This window comes from Amphiprion ocellaris, chromosome 3 (genome assembly GCF_022539595.1).
Source record: "Amphiprion ocellaris isolate individual 3 ecotype Okinawa chromosome 3, ASM2253959v1, whole genome shotgun sequence".
Lineage (NCBI taxonomy): Eukaryota > Metazoa > Chordata > Actinopteri > Pomacentridae > Amphiprion > Amphiprion ocellaris.
In genome coordinates, this window is record NC_072768.1 from 34,124,418 (window position 1) to 34,150,330 (window position 25,913).

The 25,913-nt window shown below is 39.2% G+C and overlaps 1 protein-coding gene across 1 annotated transcript in view; it reads left to right on the forward strand.

Moving 5' to 3' along the window:
- hydin (HYDIN axonemal central pair apparatus protein) overlaps positions 1-25,913 on the forward strand; it is a 120,542-nt gene that overhangs the window by 15,861 nt on the left and 78,768 nt on the right. The window contains exons 8-22 of the mRNA XM_055008991.1: positions 3,718-3,919; positions 4,192-4,396; positions 6,532-6,631; positions 8,872-8,990; positions 10,267-10,490; positions 10,705-10,772; positions 10,909-11,150; positions 14,482-14,582; positions 15,686-15,821; positions 17,916-18,080; positions 18,177-18,329; positions 22,359-22,597; positions 24,222-24,516; positions 24,616-24,759; positions 25,656-25,799. Coding sequence (XP_054864966.1) covers positions 3,718-3,919; positions 4,192-4,396; positions 6,532-6,631; positions 8,872-8,990; positions 10,267-10,490; positions 10,705-10,772; positions 10,909-11,150; positions 14,482-14,582; positions 15,686-15,821; positions 17,916-18,080; positions 18,177-18,329; positions 22,359-22,597; positions 24,222-24,516; positions 24,616-24,759; positions 25,656-25,799 — 2,537 coding nt within the window. The remainder of the gene's footprint in view (positions 1-3,717; positions 3,920-4,191; positions 4,397-6,531; positions 6,632-8,871; positions 8,991-10,266; positions 10,491-10,704; positions 10,773-10,908; positions 11,151-14,481; positions 14,583-15,685; positions 15,822-17,915; positions 18,081-18,176; positions 18,330-22,358; positions 22,598-24,221; positions 24,517-24,615; positions 24,760-25,655; positions 25,800-25,913) is intronic.

A 25,913-nucleotide genomic window follows, 5' to 3' on the forward strand; every position in this document is an offset into this window, starting at 1 on the left:
CCAGCCGATGATATCTCACAGTTTTGTAGGCTTTTCTGGCAGAGTAAAAGAAAAAGAGCTGGCCTTTCCGTGGAACTCTGCCAGGCTCCTTTGTATTCCTTCTCTCTGCCTCAAGGTACATGATGGAAATCTCTGTGATAATTGGCCCTTTGGAAGCAAGCTCAAGCACTCCTTGAATTCTAATATGCGTGTTTTTTTCTGTAGGGCATGCATACTCATTGTATAGATTATTACCAGCCTGCATTTGTCACAGTCTGGTTTGTTTTGTTTTTTTTTGTCTTTAAGTCCACCAGGACTGCGGTCAGTTTGTTGTTGGTGCATTTAAAAGCTAAATAAGTCACAGTGGGAGAGTTTTGCTTCGAGTCAGGCTTTCATGTTCCTCAGAAATGAAGTATTTCAGGTCCCAATTAACGGCTTCTTCTCCGTCGTGTTAAAGCCCAGCCAGAGATGGATTAAAAGCTCTCCCACCCAGTCTACGCTGAGCAGACTTCAAACCTAATAGGAGGGCGGCTCATCTTATGAAAATTCAACACATTTACTTGTCTGTGTTTTTGAAACAGCCAACTGATGCTGGAATCAGATCCGGAGTCTGGTTTCCCATCTTACTTTTTTTTTTTTTTTTAGTGTGTTCTTTTAGAGGATGCTGTGTTCATTGATTTATCCTCCGCTGTCATTATTAAGTAAAACTTGAATGAACAAAAACAAATAACTCAAGCTGTTCCTTAAGCTGATTTTTGAGTTAGGTTTTTTTTTTTTTGTGTGTTGACAGATTTGACAGCTTATTCAGACAAAACTATTTTTAAAGAAAAGACTCTTGGAAACAGTTTAACTAAATGTCAGTCGAGCTGAAAGTTGCTGTTATTGATTGATTTTTCTTCTTTTGCGTTGTGACTTGGAAGCAAAGTTATTACAGGGATTACAGCGGAAGCACCGCGGGTCCTGTTCAACCCCACACCTGTTCTCTTGTTTTGTTGTTTTGTGATAAGGATGCCACTTTATTTATTTATTTTTTAATGTACAGCTCTCTAGCTCAACAGTTAGGATTATAATGAATATTTAGCTATATTAACACATAAATAACCTGACGTAAACATGGTGTAGACTAGGGCTGAGCAATTAATTGAAATATAATGGAAACTGCAATGTGGCCAAGTGCATTATTCACATCACAGCAGCTGCAGTGTGTTGATAAAGGCCATATGTGTTCAAATATACCACTGTAAATAAAGCTTTGTGGTGCTGCAGGGATACCTGGGGCTACAAACCATATTCCTCACATGTAAGGAAACATGCATATTTGGTTCAGACAAACAAGCAGCAAAAGCACATTATCATTTTTTATTTTAGTTTCAGTGGAGAGGAATTGACATTTTGCACTACAATAGTGCTCTGTAAAAAAAAAAAAAAAAATAAATAAATAAAAATACTGTAAGGAAACAGTGATAATTTGTTAGCAAGAGTGGAAGAAAAAACTGTGGAAGACTGTAAAAAAAACTGGGAAAAAAATGGTATAATAATTTTGTTTTTAGTCGGAATAATACAATAAAACTGTGTAATTTTTGGTCACATATTATAAAAAAAATTCTATTTGCAGATTTTTGATGTGGGCATTCTTTACTATATATTTTTTCCAGTCAACATGTAAACTATTGTTGTTGTTTTTTTTAGTGATTTTACTCAATATTTTCTGTAATTGAACAAAGTGAAAAATGTGTAAAGTAACAGTTAACAGTGATATCATTTTTTTGTCCTTAATGTACATAATTATCCATTCAAATAATGACACGTATCAGTAAAAAAAAAAAAAAAGAAAAATCTGATTTAAATACAGTAAAAATCATTTAATTTTATTGTCAAATGTGAAATAATGAATTACTCTTTGGAATAATACATGTTTTTGCATTAAGAATCCATATTTTTGTATTAATGTTTTGCTTTTTTTTTTTACAATTAGTATGTAAAATAATGATTTTATTTTATTTTTAAAATTCTGTTATCTGTAATCTATCAAAACAGGAAAATTTAATTAAAAATAATTGTAAATTATTATTTTTAAAAAAGGCCAAAAAAATAAAAAAATGAAATAAATTTACAACATGGCTCATGTAATCACGAAATCAGTCAGAAATAATTTCTCCACTGTTTCCAGTGGTGAATCTCAAACTTGTGGCTGAATAAACATTTAAAGTATTTTTTGTACAGATTTTCTACATTGCTGCAGGTTGGTTTTGGATTTGCAGGTCCAGAGCTGCAGTCCTTAAACCTGCTGGCACTGCAGCTTTACAACTGGATGTGGTGAACCTTGTTTTGGGTGTTTTTCATCAGCAGCACTTTGCCCTTTTTTATTTAAAGACTGCTGGATTCACATTAACAGCGGCACACTAGAGCTGTTTCAAACCCCAAAATGATTTTTCTGCACTTTCAAACCAGAGTTAAAGCTTCTAATCCTCGACCAAGAGCAGGATTTTATTCAACCATCCAGCAAAGCAAACATCAAGCCTCTGAATTATGCCACTAGTTCAATGAACCAGGTTTTCAGAACACTTTTATTACCTTTGTCAGAGTGAACTATGTTTGAACCAAATCCAAAAATTGTGAGTAGGAAGTAATAAATGGCAGGTGTCCACAGTGGTTCTGGCTGGAGACAAGCTTTGAAAACACTACAGTCACAATGAAATGAAACACCCACTGGACTCATGTAGGTGTCTGTGTTTTTATTAACTGTGGAAATGTTGTATCAAAGAAATTATGAACCACAGAAACACCTGGGAGAGAGCGAGAAAGAGAGCAGAATTAATACTATATTTTCTTGTATCCAAAATGACCTCAGATTTATTCATATTAAAAAGATTTCAACCTTGCAGGTGCAAATATAAACTATCTAAGGATAAGTAGAGCATTTCCGCAGGCTGAAGTTTCTCCTCCTTCCAATTTGAATGTAAACAAACACTCGTTAAATTTACATCTGGCCTCATTCTTTCGTGGCTTTATACAAAACCCTGTTTTGCATCTTGTTTCTGTTGCTGGTTATTGTTGCTGCTGCAGTGTGTTCACATTGCAATGCTGGCACAGACTCATTAGTTGTGCTGTTAACCATTAATGATTTCACCTGTTGCTGGGACATAATATCTGCTATTAGTCGCCAACATTGTGATTTATACGCTTCATATTCATTTAATTTTGTTGCATTTCACATTGCTGCCACTCAGAAAGGCTTCGGCAGCATCCTGAAGTAAACCTGTTTCAGATGCCAGTTTTCCAGGATATTTGGAGAGTGATTTCAATTGCTGATCTCTGTAAGGCTCAGTTTGGTCCAGATCCAGTGTTTCGCAGCGAGTCTCTGCAGCATGTCCTTGACTCCACTTTCACGTTCTTTTTTTAAAATCTCTGCCCACATTAGGCCTGAGACTCCCACAGGACCAGCACTGGGTGCTCACTAACCTGGCTGCTAGTCTTTTCTTTTTAGCTATTCAGTGTTAGAAAAAATGAAATGAATGAATGAAGTCAAAATTCAAAAGCACTGGCTACAGTTTTGTACGGTTTGTTTGGGCTCTTGTTGGATACAGACTATAAAACAGCTGGTAAAATCACTCCCTTTGGACTCTCTGGCAACATTTAAGTATAATAAATAAGTCTAAGAAGCACTGGCAAAGTCTATGAATGGATATTTGTCTGTGCATTTCTGCATACTGATGGTGTTTATCGTCTTCTGCCCAGGTGAAGATGTGTACATCAGCTTATATGGGTCCTGTGAGGAACTGGACATCCGTCTGGTACCTGACTCTGTCTGGTTGACCGACACCTATATCTCTTTGGCCAATGTACATAAAGTATCAGTCACCAACAATAGCGACACAATTCTTCAGTACTGTTGGACAGTGTCGGCCAGCCAGCAAGAGGAGGACCTGAGCTTATTGAGGTAAACATGGATGCTCACAAACCGTTACAACACATTTTTTTCATTAGAGAAGTCCTCTAGTATACTCTCCTCTACTTTCTGTGTTTCTCTCTGTACATGTAGCATTCCCTGCTGTGTTGTATTTCTCTCTATCAAAGCATGCGTTGCCAGAAATAGCTCAGATGTCTGTCATTTCTCTTTCTGATGGCAACGCTTTGTTCTTCTGCTCGTCTCTTTTTCCCTCTCTGACCCTTCTCATTCACTCTTTGTTTTACTTTTCACCTTCTCTTGAGGGAGAGCTCAGTGCTCCAGCAGAAGGATGAGGAGGAGGAAGAGGAGGAGGAGGAGGAGAGGGAACGGCCGGTTTTTCAATGTGACTTCGACCCAGTGCTCCATTACCTCCCGCTGCTGTCCAGAGCCTTGCAGGAATGCAGAACTCAGGCTGCAAAGGACTGTCTGTTGGCCCTCTCTCACAGCTGCATCGCTGTGGACCCAGTGGTGTGTTTGTGTTTCCCTGCCTTTGCATGTCATTTCCCTTCCACACAACTCATTAGTTGACCATAATTGTCCACACAGCGGCTATGATTTCCTGTCTCTGTACTGCGGAGACGATGACTTTCCTTTTCTGTCTACATATTAATGTTGAGGGAGTCAACAGCTTTCACTGAGCTGGCAGGGATCCAGTCGCTTGTCCAAGAGCACTAGAACATGATGGAATTAGCAAATTTTAGCATGAAAATCTACTTTGGAGAACATGGCAAACATATCTGCAAAACATCAGTATGTTATCATTGTTACTGTGAGGCTAATGTTAGCATATAGCTCTGACTCGTATTTAGCAAATACCTGCATCAGCCTCATCTCTAATGTTGTGTTTGCTGCAAATTAGCAAGCTTTAGCACAATGATGCACCATGGAGACCATGTAAACATAATATCTGCCTATCATCACTATGTTATTATTGTTACTGTGAGTATGTTAGCGTGCTAATCTTTATGCTAAATCCAGCCACCATGGTTGTCCACTCTTGTTATGGGTTGCACAGGATGTTTGGACTTTTCTTACTAAATGCTAAATCGCCAATGCTGTGAAAGTAAGGAAATGAATTTTGTTTTTTTTTTTTAAAGTTATTTTTTTGGCCTTTTTTCGGTGCAGTGAGAGAGAGACAGGGGAAGACATGCAGCAAAGGGCCGTGAGTGGGAATCGAACCCGGGCCGCTGCGTCGGGGATTAACCCCTGTACATGGGTCGCCTGCTTAACGCGTTGAGCTATATGGGTGCCCGGGAATTTTAATTTGTTGATGAGCTCCAAGATGATATGTGTCACAAAGAGTTAAGATCCAGCTCTGCTTTTGCATGTAAATCCCCTCTGACTGCTTAGTGACAGGAGGGTCACAGACTGGGCCTTCTCTGCTCAGGGACCTTCAGGTAGCCTGACCTGTTCTGACACCATCACCCTCCTCTTCTCTGCCAGTGTCTCCTCTGCTTAACTCAGCCTGGTTCCCTGGATAGAAACAGAGAGAGAGAGAAGCTGTGGGGGAGAGAGAGAGAGTAAACAGTCTGCAGGCCAGTCACAACACAAACTTTAGGAGGGCATTTATAAGAGAAATGCTCAGCGGTCTTCACACACATACACTCACACACACAGACACACACAGGTTAGGAGTGTGAACTGAGCAAGAATAGAATCAGTCATCTTCAATTTTATTTTCTACTTCACATCTGAGGCCTGTACTATGAAGTAGGATTTGAGATTAACAAGGTTTAACTCTGGGTTTCAACATCACAGGCCACTTCTGATTTGGTAACTTATGCTGAACATCTAACCTGCTCCAGGACACATTATGTTCAAGACAACCGATCAAGGTGCTTTAAAACACCTTGAAAGATCTGTGAAGCTCGATATACAGACAGTGAGAGTAGAAGATAGGAGTCTATATGCCTTTGTAGAAAGATATAATCCAAAACCAGAATGTGATTAAAACACTAAAGCCTGACTCCGGTTGACATTATAAGATCTGCAATAACGTTACTTACGGTACATACAGTTTGATGTTTTTATATTTGTTCTTTACTTGCTCCCACATTGCCAGGGTTGCAGCTCAAAGAATAAAACTGTCTTCAACGCCAGAAAACCGCACACCTAAGCAACACATTTATTTAATGGAATATACAGTTGTAATGATAGTCAGGTCTACCCATGCCCTAATAATTTGATAGTTATATCGATCAGTCTGTTGACATTCACACAGTTTGCAGCTGTTTGTCAGCCTTCCCGCCTGCTTTGGCTGCTGCAGCTCTCTTACTTTTAGTCTGTATTATGTGTTTGCAATCTTTGTGTTTCTCTAATGTTATAGTTTGCTCCTTGTTTGTGAAAAAAAGTCACTCCAGTGCAAGTAGACATGTCCATATGTATGATTGGTCGTCACAACTGTATATCTATAGTCAGATTTAGAAAATCCTGGTTGACTTACTGGGTTGCTATCCAGCTTTCTCGTCAGTTAGAGAAAAGAAACCCTGCAAATTTGGAACTTGCTTCGTAGTACACTTGTCTGTTCTTCTAATGTTTGCATTTCCAGAAAATATCAGTTTCATCTTGTTTCACTTAATCATTCTTGTCTTTCATGGCTCTAGGAGGGTGAGATCTGGCCCGGCACCACAGCAAACTTCCTCATTGTCTTCAAGCCTGAGGAGGCCAAACTTTACCAGCAAACTGTATACTGTGACATCACAGGTCAGTGTCATTTATGTTTTAGATTCAAACGATTCACAGTTTTGCGTGTATGTGTACATTACAGTAGCAACCAGCAATGTTTAGATTTAACCATGCTATCACTGTAACATTAGCCGTAGGCAACATCAGTCGACCAGCACAACACTTTGGTCCACGCTGAAATATCGCGAACTTTTTGACAGATTACTGTAAAATCTTGTGCACACAGATGATCACACTTACTGACTTTGGTTAGAATTGTGCTGTAGTGCCCCTATGACGTCTGTGTTTTTGCTTTTTGGTGAAATGTCTCAACTTACAGGTGTGAGGTGGCATGAATGAGCCCATTAATCAGCTCTGTTAGCCTTTCTCCTTATATTGTGGTGATGGGTCTGACCTGAACTCTGAGTGTGCCAAAACAACAGCCAATAGTAGTTACAGTACTCACCTCTAGTTTTTAAAAAATTTTATTTAACTTGTTTTTTACCAGGAAGTCCCTTGAGATTAAAAATCTAATTTCCGAGGGAGACCTGGCCAAGACAGGTTCTGTAGGTCTGTAGGAAATAGAGAAACAAAGGGCTGTTATGTTAATCTATATGGTGAATTATACATTTAGGATGCCAATGTTAGAGAGAAGAGGACAAACACAGTGAGAGGACAGCAAATTAGTGCTCGTTGTCCTCTTCGATTGTAACTTATATATATATATCATCTGTATGTTATGTTTGCTGCAAATTAGCCTGTTATTGTTACTGTGAGAATGTTAGCATGCTAATGTTAGCATTTAGCTTCGGCTAAATACAGTGACCATGGCTGCCCACTGTCCTTGTTGGTTGCACTAGCAGGGTCTGCAGTCTATCCCAGCTGACTTAGGGTGAAGGCAGGGGACACCATGGACAGGTCACCAGTCTATCACAGGGCTGCACTTAGAGACAGACAGGCACACTCACATTCACATCTGTGGACAATTTAGAAGTATCAATTAACCTCAGCATATTTTTGGACTGTGGGAGGAAGCCAGAGAAAACCCATACATGCACAGGGAGAACATGCAGACTCCATGCAGAAGGTCCCAGGCCGGGACACGAACCAGGGATTGTCTAGCTGCAAGGTGATGGTGCTAACCACTGAGCCCCTCCACGACTTACATATTGTCTATTTTATTCTTAAACACAGAGTAAATGGGCTGGAAAAACAGTGCCAAATCACAATTTGTCCTTTGTGTCCAACTTATCTTTTTAATGTAATGCTGGATTAAAGGTCAAGCTAAGAATGTGTATTAAGGTTTACAGCAGTTTGAGAGCAACACAACACAAAGTATGACATGTTTACTGAGGCGAAGCCCTCATAGAACCAGGGGAAGACTCTTTTCTTTTGTTTGTTCTTCACCACTTTGCAATTGATTGTTTTAACAACTTCAAGCACACACTATGCCCCTCCTGTAGATCAATAGCTTTGTCTTTCTCATAAAAGATTCTCCTTCCCTCTGTGAGTTGGTGCAAACAAAGGTTAGACAAGACAGACAAGTCTGGGTAGCAAACCGTGTCTGTCTGTCTGGTTATTGTCAGAGGACAACAACTCTTCTCAACTACGTCTCTTTTATGTTTCCTTCTCCTTCACTGTATGATATCCTTAATTAAACTTGGCTGAAACAACACAAATGAACACATGCTTTAACCACGGACGGACTCCTTCCTACTTGATCTCATTTTCATATTAGACAATGCGCTCATAGTGCCCCAATATATTCATCTCACCCCAGTGGTGGTAAAAGGTTGTTGGCAAATTTGCATGTGGCCTTCATCTGTGTCTTCAGAGCCGGAGGCCAAATTTACATTAATTTCCATGTTTTCTGAGGCAGGTGATGACCTGACCAGCCCAGGTCAATGACAGCCAGACTGGACACTCCTGTGCAGTGGGTCCTCACTTTGCAAAAAAGATTCACAAGCTTACTAAGCAAAACAGAAAGCCAGACCTCTTGCAGCCTTTAATAAGTCCACATATAGAAAGAAACATTGAATATTTAGATAGAGTTTTGATTCAGTACTTTTAACTACCTTCGCAACCTTCAAAATCCAACTGAACAAGACACTGTATCTTCAAGTTTGACAGAGAATCCTTGTCTTGAAACACTAAGTTGTCATTTTTAATATGTTTTTATTGTTTCTGTCTCAGTGTTTCACCCGACAGTAAGTTTTCTCCTCTCTCTGTCTTTAATTTGTAATAAATCTTTCTTCATGGCTGTCTGTGTTTGCCTTCAGGCCGTGAATCCCGTCTACCTCTCACAATCAAGGGTGAAGGTCTGGGACCCAATGTCCAACTCGACTATAACCTGATAAACGTAGGAAATGTATTCATAGGGGACAAAAACCAGTATGAGGTAAGAGAGGTCATGCCAAAGTGGACAGTTGGGTCTTTTTAGAAAATGATCAGTTAGGACAATTATGGTGGCCTTAATGTATGTTTATTAACTCTATGAACCCTACAACCTGCTGGCGGGTTTGAAGGCATGTAATCTTTTTTAAAAAATCTCCAAAATTACAGCATTTGTCTGGGGCAGAAACTGTAAGAATTAAAAGAATTATTTGATTTTAAAATCTACGATAGTCCTCGTACGAATCACATACAATATGTTCCTCCATTTCACCAAATCTAAACCTAAAACCATGACAGTCACTTTATTCTACATGTTCTCGTTTGAAAATTAGCCAAAAATAAATAGTTTGCACCAGATCCTGCCAGTAATGTAAGAAAATTCAGAGACTGCTGGGCTGAACTGCAGAGGATGTACACAGAGAGAGAATGACAGCTAAATAAAACACACTTGAGCAAAAACATAAACGCAACATGGCTCAAAAAGGATAGTGTGATAAAATGATATATATTTTCAGCAGGCTGAAGATACATTGAGCATGATGAAATGTCTTTCAGCAGTTAATGTGCAGAGTAAACAGAGTAGGAGCAAAGTAAGAAAATATGTATAGCATGTGAAGCCACAATTTTTTTCCCCAGTTTTGGTAAAACTTGTGGACACTTGGACAAATGTTCTACATGTTGATCACAGTTTTTTTTCCTTCTTTTTTGGGAAATAAACAAAGAAATTTTGATTTATTACATTTTTGGGTTCTCTCAACTTCTAGTCATGGCTGTTCTGTTTCCACTGAGTTACAAGATTTTATATTGCAGTAAAAAATGAAGCCACAGTGAGTAACAATGTGATAACAGGAAAGCATTCAAAGATAGATATATTGACCCATGTATTATCTAATTCTTGACAGTTTCTGCCATTTTTATTTTATTTTTTGCACAAATGTAATAATGGCATCAACTTTTATCTTTCACGTGCTCCTTATCGGGTATCTGTGCTTATATTTAGTAGCAAAAAAGTAGTCCAAACCAACTAAACTGTTAAAATTTCCAACATAAAACAGCTCTTCTGCTTTTCTATTTGTGGTGTTGTCAACAGTTTTCTGTTTAACAAAATCCAGCTCGAAGACTGCTTCTGGCATTGTTTGTCTTTTGTTAACACCAACTTCCAATGGATTACATCAGTAGTCATAAATGTGGTACCTACAGTTGTTCTATATTTTAACTTTCTAGCTCACACAAGGAGAAATAGCTGAGTATTAAATCAGTGGATGCTTCTCTTTGTCCAGGTGCAGGTGTCAAACAGAGGCCTGATTGATGCTCCTTTCAAGTTGTCAAGCCCCGACACCACTTCTGGCCGCTGTTTCTCCTTCAGCCCTGAGGAAGGTGTTGTTCCCCCCGGGGCCTGCCAGATTGTGAAAGTCACCTTCCACAGTCGCATCTTGGGAGCTTTCTCGGAGGATTTGCTGCTAACTGTGACAGGACAGCCTCAGCCACTTACCTTGACCTTTAGGTGAAGCTGGGAAGGACTGGAAGTCGTGTTCTGTCCGGACATTTAAATGTGTCGAAGAAATATTTAAAAAAAAACTCTGCCCTAAAAGTTGAGGCGATGTTAAAAATCAAAATGCCAAGCAGTCACTTTTTGCTGCACTTACAGTAGCTAATTTAGAGTCTCTCAACTTGTTTCCAAAGTTTCTCAAGATTTGTGTCTTTGTCTTTTCTTTCAGGGGTTCTGTCGTTGTGCCCACATTCCACTTGAATGTTTCAGAGCTTAGTTTTGGAGATGTTCCTTTTGGTGAGTTACATCATTGTTCATGAATATATTTTCATGCTGCTATCTGAGATATATCATCCAGAGAGTCACAATATTTATAAAAAAAAATGTATCTTCCCCGTCTTCTATCTTTCTTTCTCGATGTCTCTGTGCATAGGTTTCCCACAAACATTGTCTTGTACCCTCTTCAACACCTCCTTTGTTCCTATGACGTTTGCCCTGCGTGTCCTGGGTGACGGATTGGGTTCTCCCAGCGTTTCTGCTGCGAAACAGGTGTCCGAAGCGTCACGCAAGACTTGGCAAGGCCACACTGCCAGAGACCTTCATGCTCTGCCTGCAGAGTTCACTGTCAGCCCTGCATCCAACTTTGTGCGTGCCATGTCAGATGTCACCTTTAAGGTACAGTTAGCAGACAAATGAACAGAGAATTCATCCAGAGATGTGCTTTCATGTGAAGTTAGATTGTGTGTGGATATGCTTCACTGGGTACCATGAACATAACACAGATCTTGTGTTGTCAGTTTTTGTTTTTGGTACAAGATAGCACATTTTTACAAGTTGTGACGAGACCCAGTGAAGCACCTTTAGCTACTCTGGCCATGGTCCGCTATGCTAAAGTTAGCACTAAAGTGCAAATACTCTGTGACACTGAGTCAGAATGTAAGCGCTTCTAACCATTAAAACCCAGCAGCAATAACTTATTCACAACACAAACACCACATTTAAAAATGATTTTCAGACCCTAAAGCAGCTATAATGAACATAGTGGAGCATTTAGCAGCTAAAGAGCTGTTTATTTCCCTGAGGAGTTGGTAGAAGTGAAGACCTGAACTTAAATTTATTTATGTGGTCAGAAGCACTGGTTTGTTCGCCTTGTCAACTTAAAAGATGTTAATATGTCGGGGTTGTGTACACAGTTGATTTCCACTGCCCTCCAGTGGTTATTGCAGGTTTAATAACAAACCAGTTTATACTATTTTGGTGTATACTGTTTGTGTTTCAGTGTGTTTGGTTTGATTAAAAAACCCTTCTAGTCAAATATTATTTACTTTATCTTGCTTACATGTTGATACAGTGTTTTTTTGAATGTTGGCGGACATATCATTAGCGAAATAATCAGTCAGTACCGTGGCGCAACGCTTTCACCTTATGACTGCTGTGTACCAATAACAGTCTCAAAACACGGATTCAGACTTCTGGGGTTTCATGCATAAGAAAACCAAAGAACCAGTCTTGCAGGATGGTGTTTTCCGTACCAATATTCTTTTTCAGAATTGCTTTGAACATGTATGACTGAATCAGTCAAATATTGCAATTTTGCTCTTGTGTAGCCTAGACTAGTTTTACAGGACTTGAACAGAATCATGGGTGAGCAGGTGTGCTCCAGCTGCAGCAAGTAGTGGAGGAGTGGATGGAGAAAAAGACAGGAGCTTCACAGATCTGCACATTCTAGGGAAAGCTACATCTATGTCCCTTTAGGACAGGAATGAATTATTTCAGTGGAGAAACTTCTAAATATGTAACTTTGATCCACAGAGAACAGTTTTTACATGATCAGAGTTAAATTTAGCTGCAACAGAGAGCATTGCAGTCCTTCAGTTAAAGGTGTTCATTTCTGTAGAGAGAAATTTAACAAGTTATTTACTGTTTAGGGCTGCACAGTGGTTCAGTGGTTAGCACTGTCGCCTCACAGCTATAAGATCCCTGGTTCATGCCTGGGCCTAAGATCTTTCTGCATGGAATTTGCATGTTCTCCCTGAGCAATGTGTGTTTTCTCCAGGTTCTCCGGCTTCCTCCCTCAGTCCAAAAACATGCTGAGGTTAATTGGTGATTCTAAATTGTCTTTAGGTGTGAATGTGAGTGTGCTTGGTTGTTTGTCTCTATGTGTAGCTCTGTGATAGACTGGTGACCTGTACAGGGTCAGCTGGGATAGACTCCAGCACCCCAATGACCCTAATGAGGATTAGGGGGTGTATAGATAACGGATGGATGGATTTACTGTGTATGTAGAGGCTACATGTTATCTCATGTGACTAAATATTCTTGAACCAATTAATGAATCATGAAATCATGTCCACAGAAATCAAGTGCATAAACTCAGTGTGTGCCACTACCTACCGTGTCTGAAGGAAGAAATTATTAGTGAATGTAAATAAACAGTTTACTTATTATTCATGTTTTTTTTTTTACAAAATTTGTTTGTGTCTAAACTAGGGCTGGGACTTTAACACGTTAATTTGGATTAATTAATTACAGTGGAAATAACGCGTTAAAATAACAACGCAATTATTTGCACCCTCCTCAGTTCCCTCATTTCTGGCACACCGGTAACTCTGATGAACACTCCAGCCCAGTAGGTGGCGGTAATGAACCTAAAGTCTGTTTGTAGCCATGAAGAAGAAGCACAGGAAGCACTGAGTGAAGTCAGGCACTGGTGAACAGTGAAGGAAGATGAGATTGAGCTTGTTGGGCAGAAATTTTCCTTTTAAAAATCTTCCTGATGGCAGCTTGGATAAAAGCCTGGTTGTGTGTAAATTGTACAACAAAGAGTTTTCTGATCACTGCGTCACTTCAAGCTGACGGTATCACCTCAATGTAAAACATGTTGCTGTTAGCACCAGAGCTAACGTTAGCTACGAGTCATGCTAACGGCTAACGGTGTAGCCATCCCATAATAGACCACTTTTCTAGACAGTGCTTGAGTTTACAGAAAGTCTTAAAATGTTGAGTAAAATTGCTATAATTGCACTTAGATTTGCAGTAATCTGTGAATGTAGCAGACAGATGAAAAATGCAGATAAATAGAAATGAAACATTTTTGTGGTTTAAGTTTTTACTCCATCGAGGTTCTGCCTCCTTGGAGGAGGAATAATCTAAACAACAAAAATATCTCTTTTAATAACTTAATTATAAACTTTTTGCTAATAAAAAAATTACATAAATAAAAATTGATATTCCTATAAAAAGAACCATCAAAATTACACCATTTATCAGACCCAGCAAAGATGAAAACAGAATGAATCTCTGGATTTTCTACTTTCTGAAGCTCCTTGAACTACTTATGCTGATTTTATGTGCCATACAGTGGAAAAAACAACTAAATTCAGGGTTTAAGTCATCAAAATCACTTTTTTCTATATGACCCATTTTCCTTTTTTAAAATAAATTTTAAATTATAAACATGTACATGTCTATTCATTGATTCAACTGTCAACCACAATTTTATTTGAATTGAAAAACTTCACTTATTGTGTCAAATATTGCTATTTGACAAAACTGCAATTAATTGTGATGAATTAATTACAAAGCCTGTAATTAATTAGATTAATTTATTTAATCGTGTCCCACCACTAGTCTAAACAGATATTCAGCATTACTGGTTTTTCTTAGGTGTAATCAGTGAGACAGAAAGGGAGAAGAAAAACCTAAAAGAAGAAAGGAGGGACGGGATATTCTACTCTGTTTGATCCGCTGTTCTTAACAAAGCCAGTTGAAATTGTAATTAAGTCGTCAATTACATATTGTTCTGTTTCTAGCATGAAACACAATCACATCTTCTGAAATATTTAAGAAGCAGTCATTATCAAGGTGGTCTGATGTTAATATCACCACTACGTCCATCAGTTTAACCTAGTAGCTCTTCCTGGTGTTTATTTAAACTTGTGACACTGGTTTCCTGTTCTTTGGACTTCTTGTACTCTCATACAGTTTGTGTTTTGTCTATGTACAGGTGACGCTGTGTTCCAACACAGTGAAGAGATACAGGTTGGGGCTGACGGTGGACGTTGAAGGTGTTGGCAAGGAAATCCTGACTCTGCCTATCAACGCCAGGTTAGACACATTTACAGATGTGAACCTTTAATGTGCAAACATAAATCTCTGGAAGTTAGTTTTGTTGTGTTTCACAAGTTGCACTTGAATAAATATAGCTTTTGCACATTAAAGACCACAAACACAGATTACTGGGTCAGTTTTTTTCTATTTTTTTCTCTTGTGCCATAACGCCGTTTGATCTTTTTTTCACTGTGAAAAGATACTTAATAAAACATTAATGAACGACAGTTAATCATCATCCCTCTGTTCCAGTATGATGGAATATAATCTCTTCTTCTATAGTGAGTGTTGAATACAAACATTATATTTTGACAGAAAATGAATTTAATGTGACTTGACTTTTAACTGAAGTATTTTCTTAATGTGAGTACCAAACTCTAATCCTCTAATTACTTGTACTTTACTTGAGTTTTCCCAGTTATTACAACCTTGTAATTATATATTATAATATATATACGATTTAGTTCAAAGGAAAATATTGTACTTTTTACTTCACTACAGTTATTTGAGAGCTTTGATTCCAACTTTCTTTAAAGATTACATGCAAAAGATATGAATAATTGATAAAATACTATTATAGACTGCACTGCTAGTTGCTAATTTTGTATATCACCTTGCTCAGAGGTGAGTATATTCTACACCATGACACCTCTACTTACACTTGTGTCACAAGTTGCCATCATTCTTTTTCCAGAAGTAAAGTGGCTTTTTTTCTGGCAGTAACCTCTGCTGCGCTTCTTTCTGGCTGTTCTGATGCTTTGACAAGCTGTGAATATGGTCCATTGAACTTGCATACAGGTGTCGACAAATCAGTGGAGGATATGTTAAATATTCAGGACTCCATTTGCATAATAATACAATGGAATGTCACCTGCACCATCACTCAGAATAGGGCTGCGGTAATCTGACTTCCTCACGGCAATCAGCGTCATTGTAAATTTATGAATCGGTTTTAATTAATAGACTTCAGTTTTGGCATCATGCAACGCATCTACTGCTGAATTCATAAATAAGCCTCTGATCTTTTTTTTCTCTACTCCTGTCCCTGTTGTTTTGTCCTTCTGCTCCTCTGTATTTTGTGTTTTTCTCTTCGTTGATAGGTGTGTTGTGCCTGAGATTGTTGTGGAACCTTCAGTGTTGGACTTTCAGAGGTGTTTCCTGGATCACCCCTACAAACAGTCAGTGCAGCTGACCAACCCCAGCAACATGGCTGCCTGCTACGGCATACTGGATCAGGTGTGTATGTTTACTGTACATGCGTGTGGCAGGAGAGAGATAATATAATCAGATAAACAAGAAATAAAACAATTAGGCCTATGCATTCACCTTTTAACACATGATTCAGTTCAGGCTCATCTAACAACTTATATATTAGTCTATACAACATGATGCTGGAACAAGGAGACCATTAGCTTAGCTTAGCTCATCATAGCAAGACTGGAAATTGGCAAACGGCTCTCCTGGCTCTGCCCAAAAGTGAAGAAAATCCACTTACCAACACTTCGAAAGCTCAATAAGTGACACTTTGTATGTCATTTGTTAAAAGGCAGGCTCACCACATGTCTTTATCCACATTAGAGGAGCTATTAGTCACTTTAATTATGACTCCTGTCATCTCCTGTCCATGAAGATTCCTTTTTAATTCAATTCAAGTGTGAGTAATGGTGGACAAATGTGCTTCCTCCCAATAGTTTCTCGCTTTCTAGCTCTGGAAATGTTGTACTAAAAACACACACTGACCTTTGAAGGAATCCAAGTATCATTTGAAGGTCTTTGGCTGAACTTTGAAATGCATTTGTCTGTGTTTTGCATTCAACAAGAACTATTGATTTTGCCACAAGCACATCAGTTATAGGTACTTTCGTTGGCAGTTTGAGGAAAATCATTTTTCCAAACAAGAAAACCATTCCAGTGTTCAAATACGCAAACAAATAATAGTTGCATCTATTAGGGGTGTTATTTGTCAGGCTGTTTCTTTACCAAGGACGGAGCTACACTGAAATTTTAAGAAAGGTTAACTGTGGTATCCCTGGTTTATTTCTGGCCAAAGACGTGTTTAAAGTGTACCTCTCTCCTTTCCACCATGTTTTCTGTGTGCGTCTTTGCTTTCCACGGTCTAAATGTCTAACAAATGTCCTTGCAATATTACATATTGAAAGTATTCTCTTCTCTAAGTCATTCCCTCTTATAATGACTTAGATGTAATTCCGCATCGTTGCTTCATATAGAATGTTCTCATCTATAAAGTCCCTTCCTCTCTCTTCACACAACCCTCCCCATTCACTGCAGCCCGAGCACACCAGCTTCCCTACAGCTCCACTACACAATAAAAAGTTAGAATAAAGAAAGAAAAATTAGAATAATTGAACCAGAAACTGAGTGTGCAGAAGTGTATTGACACAGAACACACCACCCTACTCGCTGACAGGTTTGGCTTTTTAGGTGTGTAACTTCACTGGCACAGTACAGTTCCAAGGTGGAAATTGTCAGCCATGACGTTAACTTCATATTTTGTGCTTGACTTGTGTTTCCACGTATTTAAAACACCACATGGATATATTAAGAAGGTATAAACTTGATTTTCACTTAAACTCCTGTCTACTAGCTGTAGCTTCATATTTTCTGTACGGTCATGATAGTAGTATTAATCATCTAATGTAATTTGCCAAAATGATTCTATTAAGTGATAAAATTAGATATATTACAAATCAAATCAATGTATTTCCCAAAACTTTCTTCTTAATTTCCCCTCAGGGATTAATAAACTATTTCTCTTCAATTCTATTATTCTATTAAATGTCATTCGGGCTGCTGTGATGAATCAATTAATTATCAACCATTAAATTAATCACAAACTATTTTGATTATCAATTATTTATCTGGGTTTAATTTTTCAAGATGAACAAAAAAAAAAAAAAATCTAATTCCAGGTTTTTAAATTTGAATGTTTTCTGTTGTCTTTACTCCTCTCTAATAATGAAGTGAATATTTTTGGGTTGTGGACAAAACAAGACATTGGAATGCGTCATATTGGGCTTTAGGTGTAGCTTGTCAACATTTTGTTACATTTTATAGATAAAAAATACTAATTAATTAATTAAGAACACGAAAATAATCCCTAGTTATAGTTTTAAATTGCCAAACAAGAGACTTTGCAATAGTTTTTGAGACAGACGAGACAACAGCGACTGCATAAAGTGAGTTCATATGATTGACATTGTGTGGGATTGTGTTGTTTTTGATCCCACCAAGCTGTCACCAAGACCGTACATGCTGGAACTGTATGCCTCCATTAAAAAGCCTCATTTCTATCTGTGTCATTGTTTTCAGGAATATGAGGAAAGCCCCTCACTGGTTTTTGGCAGTTCTGAGCCCAGAGGAGTGATTCCTCCTGGCGCTTCACTGGAGCTTCCTGTGTTTCTGCTCGTTAAGACTGTTGGAAAGCTGCATCACACTCTACGTATCGCTGTGTTCGGCAGCCTCCAGCCTCCCTTGGTCAGCAGAATGTCTCTGCAGGATAAGAACATGTTTTTCCCTAAATTAATTAGCAAACTCAGGTTTCTAACCCGTCTCTTTTCTGTTCTGTTCAAGGAGGTGTTCTTGTCGTGTATCGGCCAGGGAGCAGTCGTTCATGTTCAGAGCACACAGCTGCAGTTTGGCAGAATACCGGTTCTGATGGACGTTGTCAGAACCCTGCAGCTGCTAAACCAGTCACCTGTTCCAGCCCACTTTACTGCTCGCATGGTACAAACACCAACACCCACACAGACTCACACAGATAGAAAAATGCACCTCTTCTTACATAAGTTAAAATTATGGAAATGTAATGTAACATGGGATCAGATCCAGAGTTTTGGAGGACATAGTAATGCAAAAAGAAGCATAATCAAGTCTTAGTAGTGGATTTTCTATGTAACATTGAGCTGAAAATTTTCAAACCCAAGGCAATTATCATTTATAGTGAATTTTCATTGGAACAACAGATTTGTTTTAGGTGGTCATGACCATAACATATCACAGAACACAGTAATTCATTAAGTGAAGGGATGTTAATGGTCATTTCTGACTAGTTTTTTGTTGTTTTTTTTTTTTATTTAACATATTTTACTGAAAATGCCTTGTTGACAATTATCCATACCCTCAAGAAATACAGCCTCTATACTATTCGAAGGATCCTGTTCATTTTTACCATGTTCCAGAGCATTTTCATACACTATATAATAAAAACAGCTGATGTACTAGTTCTAGTTAGTGACTAGACAACTCACAAGATGCAGATTGGCTAAAATGTAAAGCATCATCAAAAAGCCGAAAGTGATCCCTGCACTGACAATAATGATAATGTGAGAAGAACCCAAGGATCACGACCAGGACCACCATGATGAATCTGAGCAGTTGCAGTACCAACAACTCAATCAGATACTAAACAAACCTGGTCTCCATGGACACCCACCAAAGAGGACTCCACTTCTCCAAGGCAGATACATAGAAGCTTGCATAGCCTTTGCAGAAAAGCTCACCTGGACAAAAAAGACAGCTTTTTGTCATCCTTTTGGTGGTTAGATGAGATGAATATGGAATTATTTGGATACAGGAGATTAGCTTTTGCCTGGTGAAAGAAGGAGAAGCATTCAACCCCAAGAACATCATCCCCACAGTCAGTACTTTGAATGTGATGAGGGGATTTTCAGCCAATGGGCCAGGCCACTTTGAAAAAGTGAACAGCATCATGAGAAAAAAGGAAAACATCAGAAAGTCTGCAAATAAAACAAACAGACAATGATCTGGAACATATAGCCGAAGTGGTCAAAAGATGGTGAACAAAAAAAAAAAAAAAAACAGCAGCCCAGGAGTCCAGACCTGAATCCCATCAAGAATCTCTGGAGGAAACTGAAGACCAAACCTTTCAACCTCGAAGACCTGGAGATCTTCTCAAAAGAGGAGTGCAATGAAATCCCAGTGGAGACATGTAGGTGGCTTGTTAGCAACAAAAAGAACTGTGGTGGCAGCTAAAGGCTTTGTCACTGACCACTGAGAAAGAGTATGATGGTATTTTTGTAAAACAGCACATAGATGAACCTAAAATCCATAATTATCATTTCTAAAGCAATGTCTTACCATCTTTTGTTCCATCTTCATTCCATTTCCAGCCAGAAGAAACCTACCAGTCAAATAAGAATTCACTGTAAATCAAAACTTGGCATGGGTATGAATAATTTGAGGCTTAACTGTATCTGTCCGGCCATCTTACCGTTCACCTCCGTAGTTCTTCTATAAGCCTTCTATCTATCTTCTGCTGCCCCTGTGACTAATTAAATTTCAGTCTTATTGGATATGTAATTAATGAGGTAATGGATTCAATGCTTTGTTAGCTCTTGAAATAATTAGTTGCCAGTTCAATTTTAGTCCTACTCCTGGAGAATAAGTGATTTTCCTCAGAGTGGTGCTCTTTGCGTTGCCATTATAAACCAGTCAGATGGTGACATTTTGTCAATTCCGAATGACTAAAATTAAATAGCAAGCATGATCTAGGATGAATGAATTGATTAATCAAGCTTAGGTTGTTTCTGGTGTCACATTTTACGCACAAAACGATCACTTAATTTCTTCTGTGCAACAGATATTTCAACTTTTACCTATTAGTCTTGAGCCATGAAAATGACTGCTTTCATCTTTTAGCCTTTAATGATAGTTCAGTTTTTTCCATTTGTTGCTTATCAACTCTCTTCTAAGTCTTAACAAACTTGTAAAATTCACTGGCTGTTTTCTCCTTGTTTTTATTCATCTTGCTTACTCGCTGCAAACGAAACACTAAACTCTACGGCAACCTGAGAGCTACAATTCATCATATTTAGTGTTTCACTTGGCTCCTGAAAGCTCCTCTGTCGCTGCGCATCGCCTTATCAGCGTCGCCTGATATCTGCAGGGAACAAACTTGTGACTGGAACAATACCTCAACGCTCCCGAAGCCGCCACAGACACGACTGTGCACGCACAAATGGGTTTAATAAACACACACAGGCAACCCCAGTGTAACTGCAGTTGTGTGACCCTGTCCTCTCCTCTAAGGCAGTGTTGAGGGAAGGAGTTTCTCCTCTGCACTCTGAGGCGTCAATCGATGCAGATTCTTCTAGAATTACATTACATCTCGCTCAATAGGCTGGCAGAGAGCCACACAAATAGACCCGATGACAGAGGATCATGGGAATATTGCATGAGGTATCCACGCTTGCTTGTCATTTAAGTGACCATCTGTGAGAACAACTTCCTCCCTAATCCAACATAAGCTTCATACAGTGTCAGAAATGTAGAAAATATACAGCCAGAGCACAGACTTTTCTGCCGTCTGTTTTTCATTTCTATCAGCAGTGAGATAAAGAACTAGAACTAGATACATATATAACCTGAACCACCACAAATTTCCTATTGATGTTGTTGCAATCTGTGATATTTGACATGAGAATAGTCGCTGCAGCCTCAGTGCAGGATTTATCTAGTTTGATGCTCCGTTGATAGCCGTCGAGCTCACAGCACATATCTGAATTCTAAACCGTTCCGACTTCTTGCTGCATTCAAAAGCAATCAATGCTAATCAAGCTGTGGGATGCGGCGGGTCTGATGTGATTATTGAGATTCCAGTCATCTTGCTCCTCACTCCGGGGAGTCAACCCTGTCCTCTTTCTCCTCGTCTGACTCCTCCCACCCCTTTACCATGATCACCCCTGTATCGACCCAACCCAAGTCCACTTCCACCACCTCCTTCATGCAAACGCTGAGCAAAGCCATCTATGGCTCCCAAAGTCACTCGCCGGTCAACTGAGGCATTTTCTTTCAAATGTGACTTTTCTTCCTCAAAGTTTTCCATGAGAAAATCTTTATTTTTAATTTGTCTATTTTTCTTGCCATCTCTGCTTCACTAAGGCAACACAAATGTCAGCTGCAAAATTTGAGTGAAGACATTTTCCCCCATTGATCAACAGTTTACTGTGTTGTCCTGGAGGCAGTGAAATCGCCCAAGCTTCACTGCATCTGTAGGAAGCTCATTTTCAAAATCCCAATTAAAAGTTTATGTTCCACCCATCCATCAATGGAATGCTGTATAGAACATTGATTGTGATGTCGACCACTGCTTGGTCAGATTTATATACAGTACACTGAGCACAATGAGGAGCTTTGTGCTTTGTTTGAAAGATCGGAGATGAACATTAGATTTACGTCTGTTTTCTTATTGCACTGGACTTTATTCAGAAAAAGTTGGTAAATAAAATGAATATTGTTCATCCGTAGTCCTTGTTTCTGCAAAGAGAGTTTACAGTAGATGTGAGACGAATCACATTTTTAAACTATCCATGTGTTAAGGCTTTTGTACAGGGAGGTATATACTCCACTCAGCCTCTACACTGCTGCACATACGTATATCATCTTCCACATATTGTCCTCCTCATCGTAGGGATGTATTTTGTCTTACTTATGTCAGGCTGGGAGCTGCTGCTCCTCTTCTGTCTCTGGAATCTCATGCTGCACTGAAATGTTGATGTGATTATGCAGCTATATGATATACACATCTATCTCCCAAGGTCCATCTATGCTATAGGTTTCAGTGGCTTCTGCAGCATAGTTAGAGGAAAGTGCCCCCACACGGGAGTGATTTTCATGCATCACATTTCAGTCACGCAGGCGAGACTGTTGCTATGCCCCTGTTTCCAAAGGCAGGCATCCTGTGGTAACACTTCAGACTGTAAATGGACTCAGATTGTGTTTCTGTTTCCTCAGAGCAGTGCAAAGTCCTTTTGGCGTGTTGAGCCCAGTGAAGGGGAAGTGCCACCAGATGACCAGCTGGAGCTCAAGGTTGTTGCGCACTTGAAGGACACGCTTCAGTTCCAGAACACGCTGGAGGTGTCAATACAGGACAGTCGAACACTCGCTGTCCGTCTGTCCGCCACCGGCACCGGCACTACTATTGTCAGTGACGAGCCTCTGGGCCCCAGCCTCGACCTCGGCACACACTTCAGGTAGATCACGCTCATGAATCTTATTTTTTCCTACAAGGGTACTTCAAAAACTTCTCGACCCACCTGGAAACAAGAGGGTAACTCACATTTTGAGCCATAACTATAATTTATCACTGCTGTTGAAAACTCAAATGTATGAAATGAAATAAACAAGGAGAGAAAAGCTTTAAGCTTGAGTGCTGCAGGATGATGCAACTGTCTAAACAGCTTCAGGTGAACAGAAGCAGCTAAATGTAGCTTTGTGCTGTTGCCCCATGAACCTTACTCAGCTCACTGCACTGTCTGACTTCTGTTTTCCAAGCTTGCATGGTTGTCATTTTCAAAGTAAAGATGAAGTCATGCATGCTGTTGAGGAGTATCTGGAGGCTCAAGATGTGACAGGATACCAAAGCTTGAACATCAGTGGACCAAGTGCCTTGAAGGGAAAGGAGACTGCATTTGAAAATGATGCAAGAATAAACAAGAAAAGCGCTCAGAGAGCACAGTACTCTGCCAAGGCTGCTCAGTCATATGATTTCTGGCGGATAAGTCCCGATCAGTCCGCAGCGGTGGATTCGTAGTAGGATCGCAATCATGTGATCATCAGCAGGCAGCTGACGTAGCGTTCACTTGTTGTCATAGTTAGTGACGCCGTGCCGCTATCTCACAATGATACAGAAATCTTTAACAAATCCGTGAATCCAGACTATAAGCCACATCACTGCCAAAACCTAATCAGGTGGTCCTTGTGTCATTTCTGACCATCCCTGAAAATTTTATCCAAATCTGTTGGTCCATTTTTGAGTAATGTTGCACACAGATAAACAGACAAACATACGTTGATTGTCACATAACTGCACCACGGTCCTTGGCGGAGTAATTATCTTTCTCCTGTGACAGTTTACTGGTGAGAACTATTTGAAGTACCCTTGTAATATTAACTCGCTGAACCATCAAAACCCACCAGTGGATTATTTGAAAATCATGTCTTCTTTTACAATAAGGCCAAAATTGGACCATTTATAAGCATAAACAAAAAGAATCATCAAATTTTCAGTTTTCCAGTGGTCTGTGAATGTATCTCATGTGGCATGTTTCCTTTTTGCACCAGATCCTGCAAAAACAGTAACATTCAAAAACATTCAGGTGCAGTCACGTGACAAAAATTCAGATGAACTGCAGGCTGTGTTTACATAGAACAGAGAGGAGAAGACGGGAAAGACTGAGAGGAAAATATATCATACTTGATCAAAATATACCTGCAGCATGGTTCACAAATGGTATACAGAGGAACAAGTTGTCAGCAGGTTGTTAGAGAATACATTCAGCATGGTGGTGGTGTGAAGAGAAGCCACAATGGTTGCTGTTTTTTTAATGGTTTATGGTATTATAACTTTGTCATACTGCACAGAGGATACTTTTTGAGTTCTATTTCTAGCCATGGTTGTGCTGTTTCTATAGAGGGGCAAGACTTTATACTGCAGTGAAAAATGAGCCTACAGTGAGTAAAAATATGACAGTAGCAAAAAACAGCCAAATCCTGCTTCAGGGAGTTAATAATATGGTGATTTAGGATTTAAAAATGTAACAAGCTAACTAAAAAGCTACTTCAGCTTTGTTTTGACCTCTTCATGTTTTGTACCAGCCATGAGTCATGCGAGTATCACTTCAAGTTGACCAACTCTGGCCAACGGAGGCACCTGATATACTGGAGAAACGCCGGCTTCCCGTCCTCCACAAAGACCCGCAAAGGTGACACCTCACCAGGCCGAACCTTCCTACCTCCCATCCCCACTCCCAGGCAGAGAGGTGGGCTGAACCGTGGGTCTTTGATCTCGAGCAGAGAGAAGCCGATGTTCAGCCTCAGTCCGGCTCGTGTGGAGCTTTTTCCAGGCGACTCCGTCGACATGGTGCTGAAAGGATGTTCAGACTCACCTATGGTAAACCAGTTTGGCCTACAAATGAATAAAGTCATGATCAGTTATTCAGTAGATCCATGTTGCATCACATGTGTAGACTGTAACTTCTCATCTTTCCAGGTTGTACGTGAGCGTCTGGTGTGTCAAGCCATAATCGGTGCCCAGGGCTCTTATGAGCAAATCATGTCTGTAGATATTACTTGTCGCTTTGTGGCTCCAGTGCTCAGCATTTCCTCAAAGGAACTGAACTTCTACCTCAAGAAGGTTGGTCATGAACACATTCACCAGCTGTGCTCTCTTTAGGATTATTTAACACTGTTTATTGCATCACTCTCTACTGTATCCCGCAGAAATGTCATCACAATGTTATCTGTAAGCTAAAAAGTGAGTCACGTACAGTTTTGAGATGCTGTAGCAGGAATATAAATAACTTCAAGAACATTTTCAGATCAAATTAAGATTAAGTAGAAATTATGTAACATAAATACATGTTTAGTAGTGTTTAGATTATTTGTGCATTTTGTTTGAGACAGAACTGAAGGCTGCTGGTGCCCTTTCATAAAAAATGAAATTTATATTGCTTACAGATGTGTATATGTCTTCAATGGTGTAAGAAGTATTCATATCCTTTAATCAAGTAGAAGTACCAAGCCAGCAATGTAAAAATACTAAGTAAAAATTTCACTTTTTTGTCTTTTTCTATACTGGATCATTGGCACGTTTACTGAAATGAAAAATAGAATCACAATCTATAATGTAAGCCTGACTATAAACTTTTTTATGTAAGATGTCAGCACCCAAAAACATCAAAAACCACCGATTTAATCTGTAATAGTGTGCTGTCTTTCAAAAGCCTGTTACATTAATAATTGTGTAAAATCTCCACCTTTAAAGTAACTAAAGCTGTTAGATACATATAGGTAGTAGAAAGTACAATATTTTCTTTCTGTAGTGTGTTGACAGTATATCATAACCTCAAAAATACAGTACTTTAAGTTAAAGTAAGTCATGTCTTTATTACAGTTTTTGCTTTTTGGGTTTTTTCCTTTCCATCAGGGTGTTAAAGAGCTGCTTTTAGTGCATGTGAAAGATCTGCAAATTTACAAAAGAAGTTATTCTGACAAATAGTAAGTGACTCTCAGCTACTGTTCATCTTACAGGACAAAGGGAAGCATCTGCTGCCCGTCTATGAGAAGCTGCTTTTAAAGAATGTGTCGTGTCTGCCTCGATCTGTGGAGCTTTCGCTTGTGGAACCTTTTTCTCTGTGTGAGGCTTCAGGAGAACACAGCTCATTTACAGCAAAGGTGCACATCTTTACTTTCTCCTTTATTATAAGAATCTTCACTGTTGTTGTCATTTAAAGAAGGATCCTGCTGATTTTAGATGCCACCATGAACAGAAACTTAAATATTCTGTCA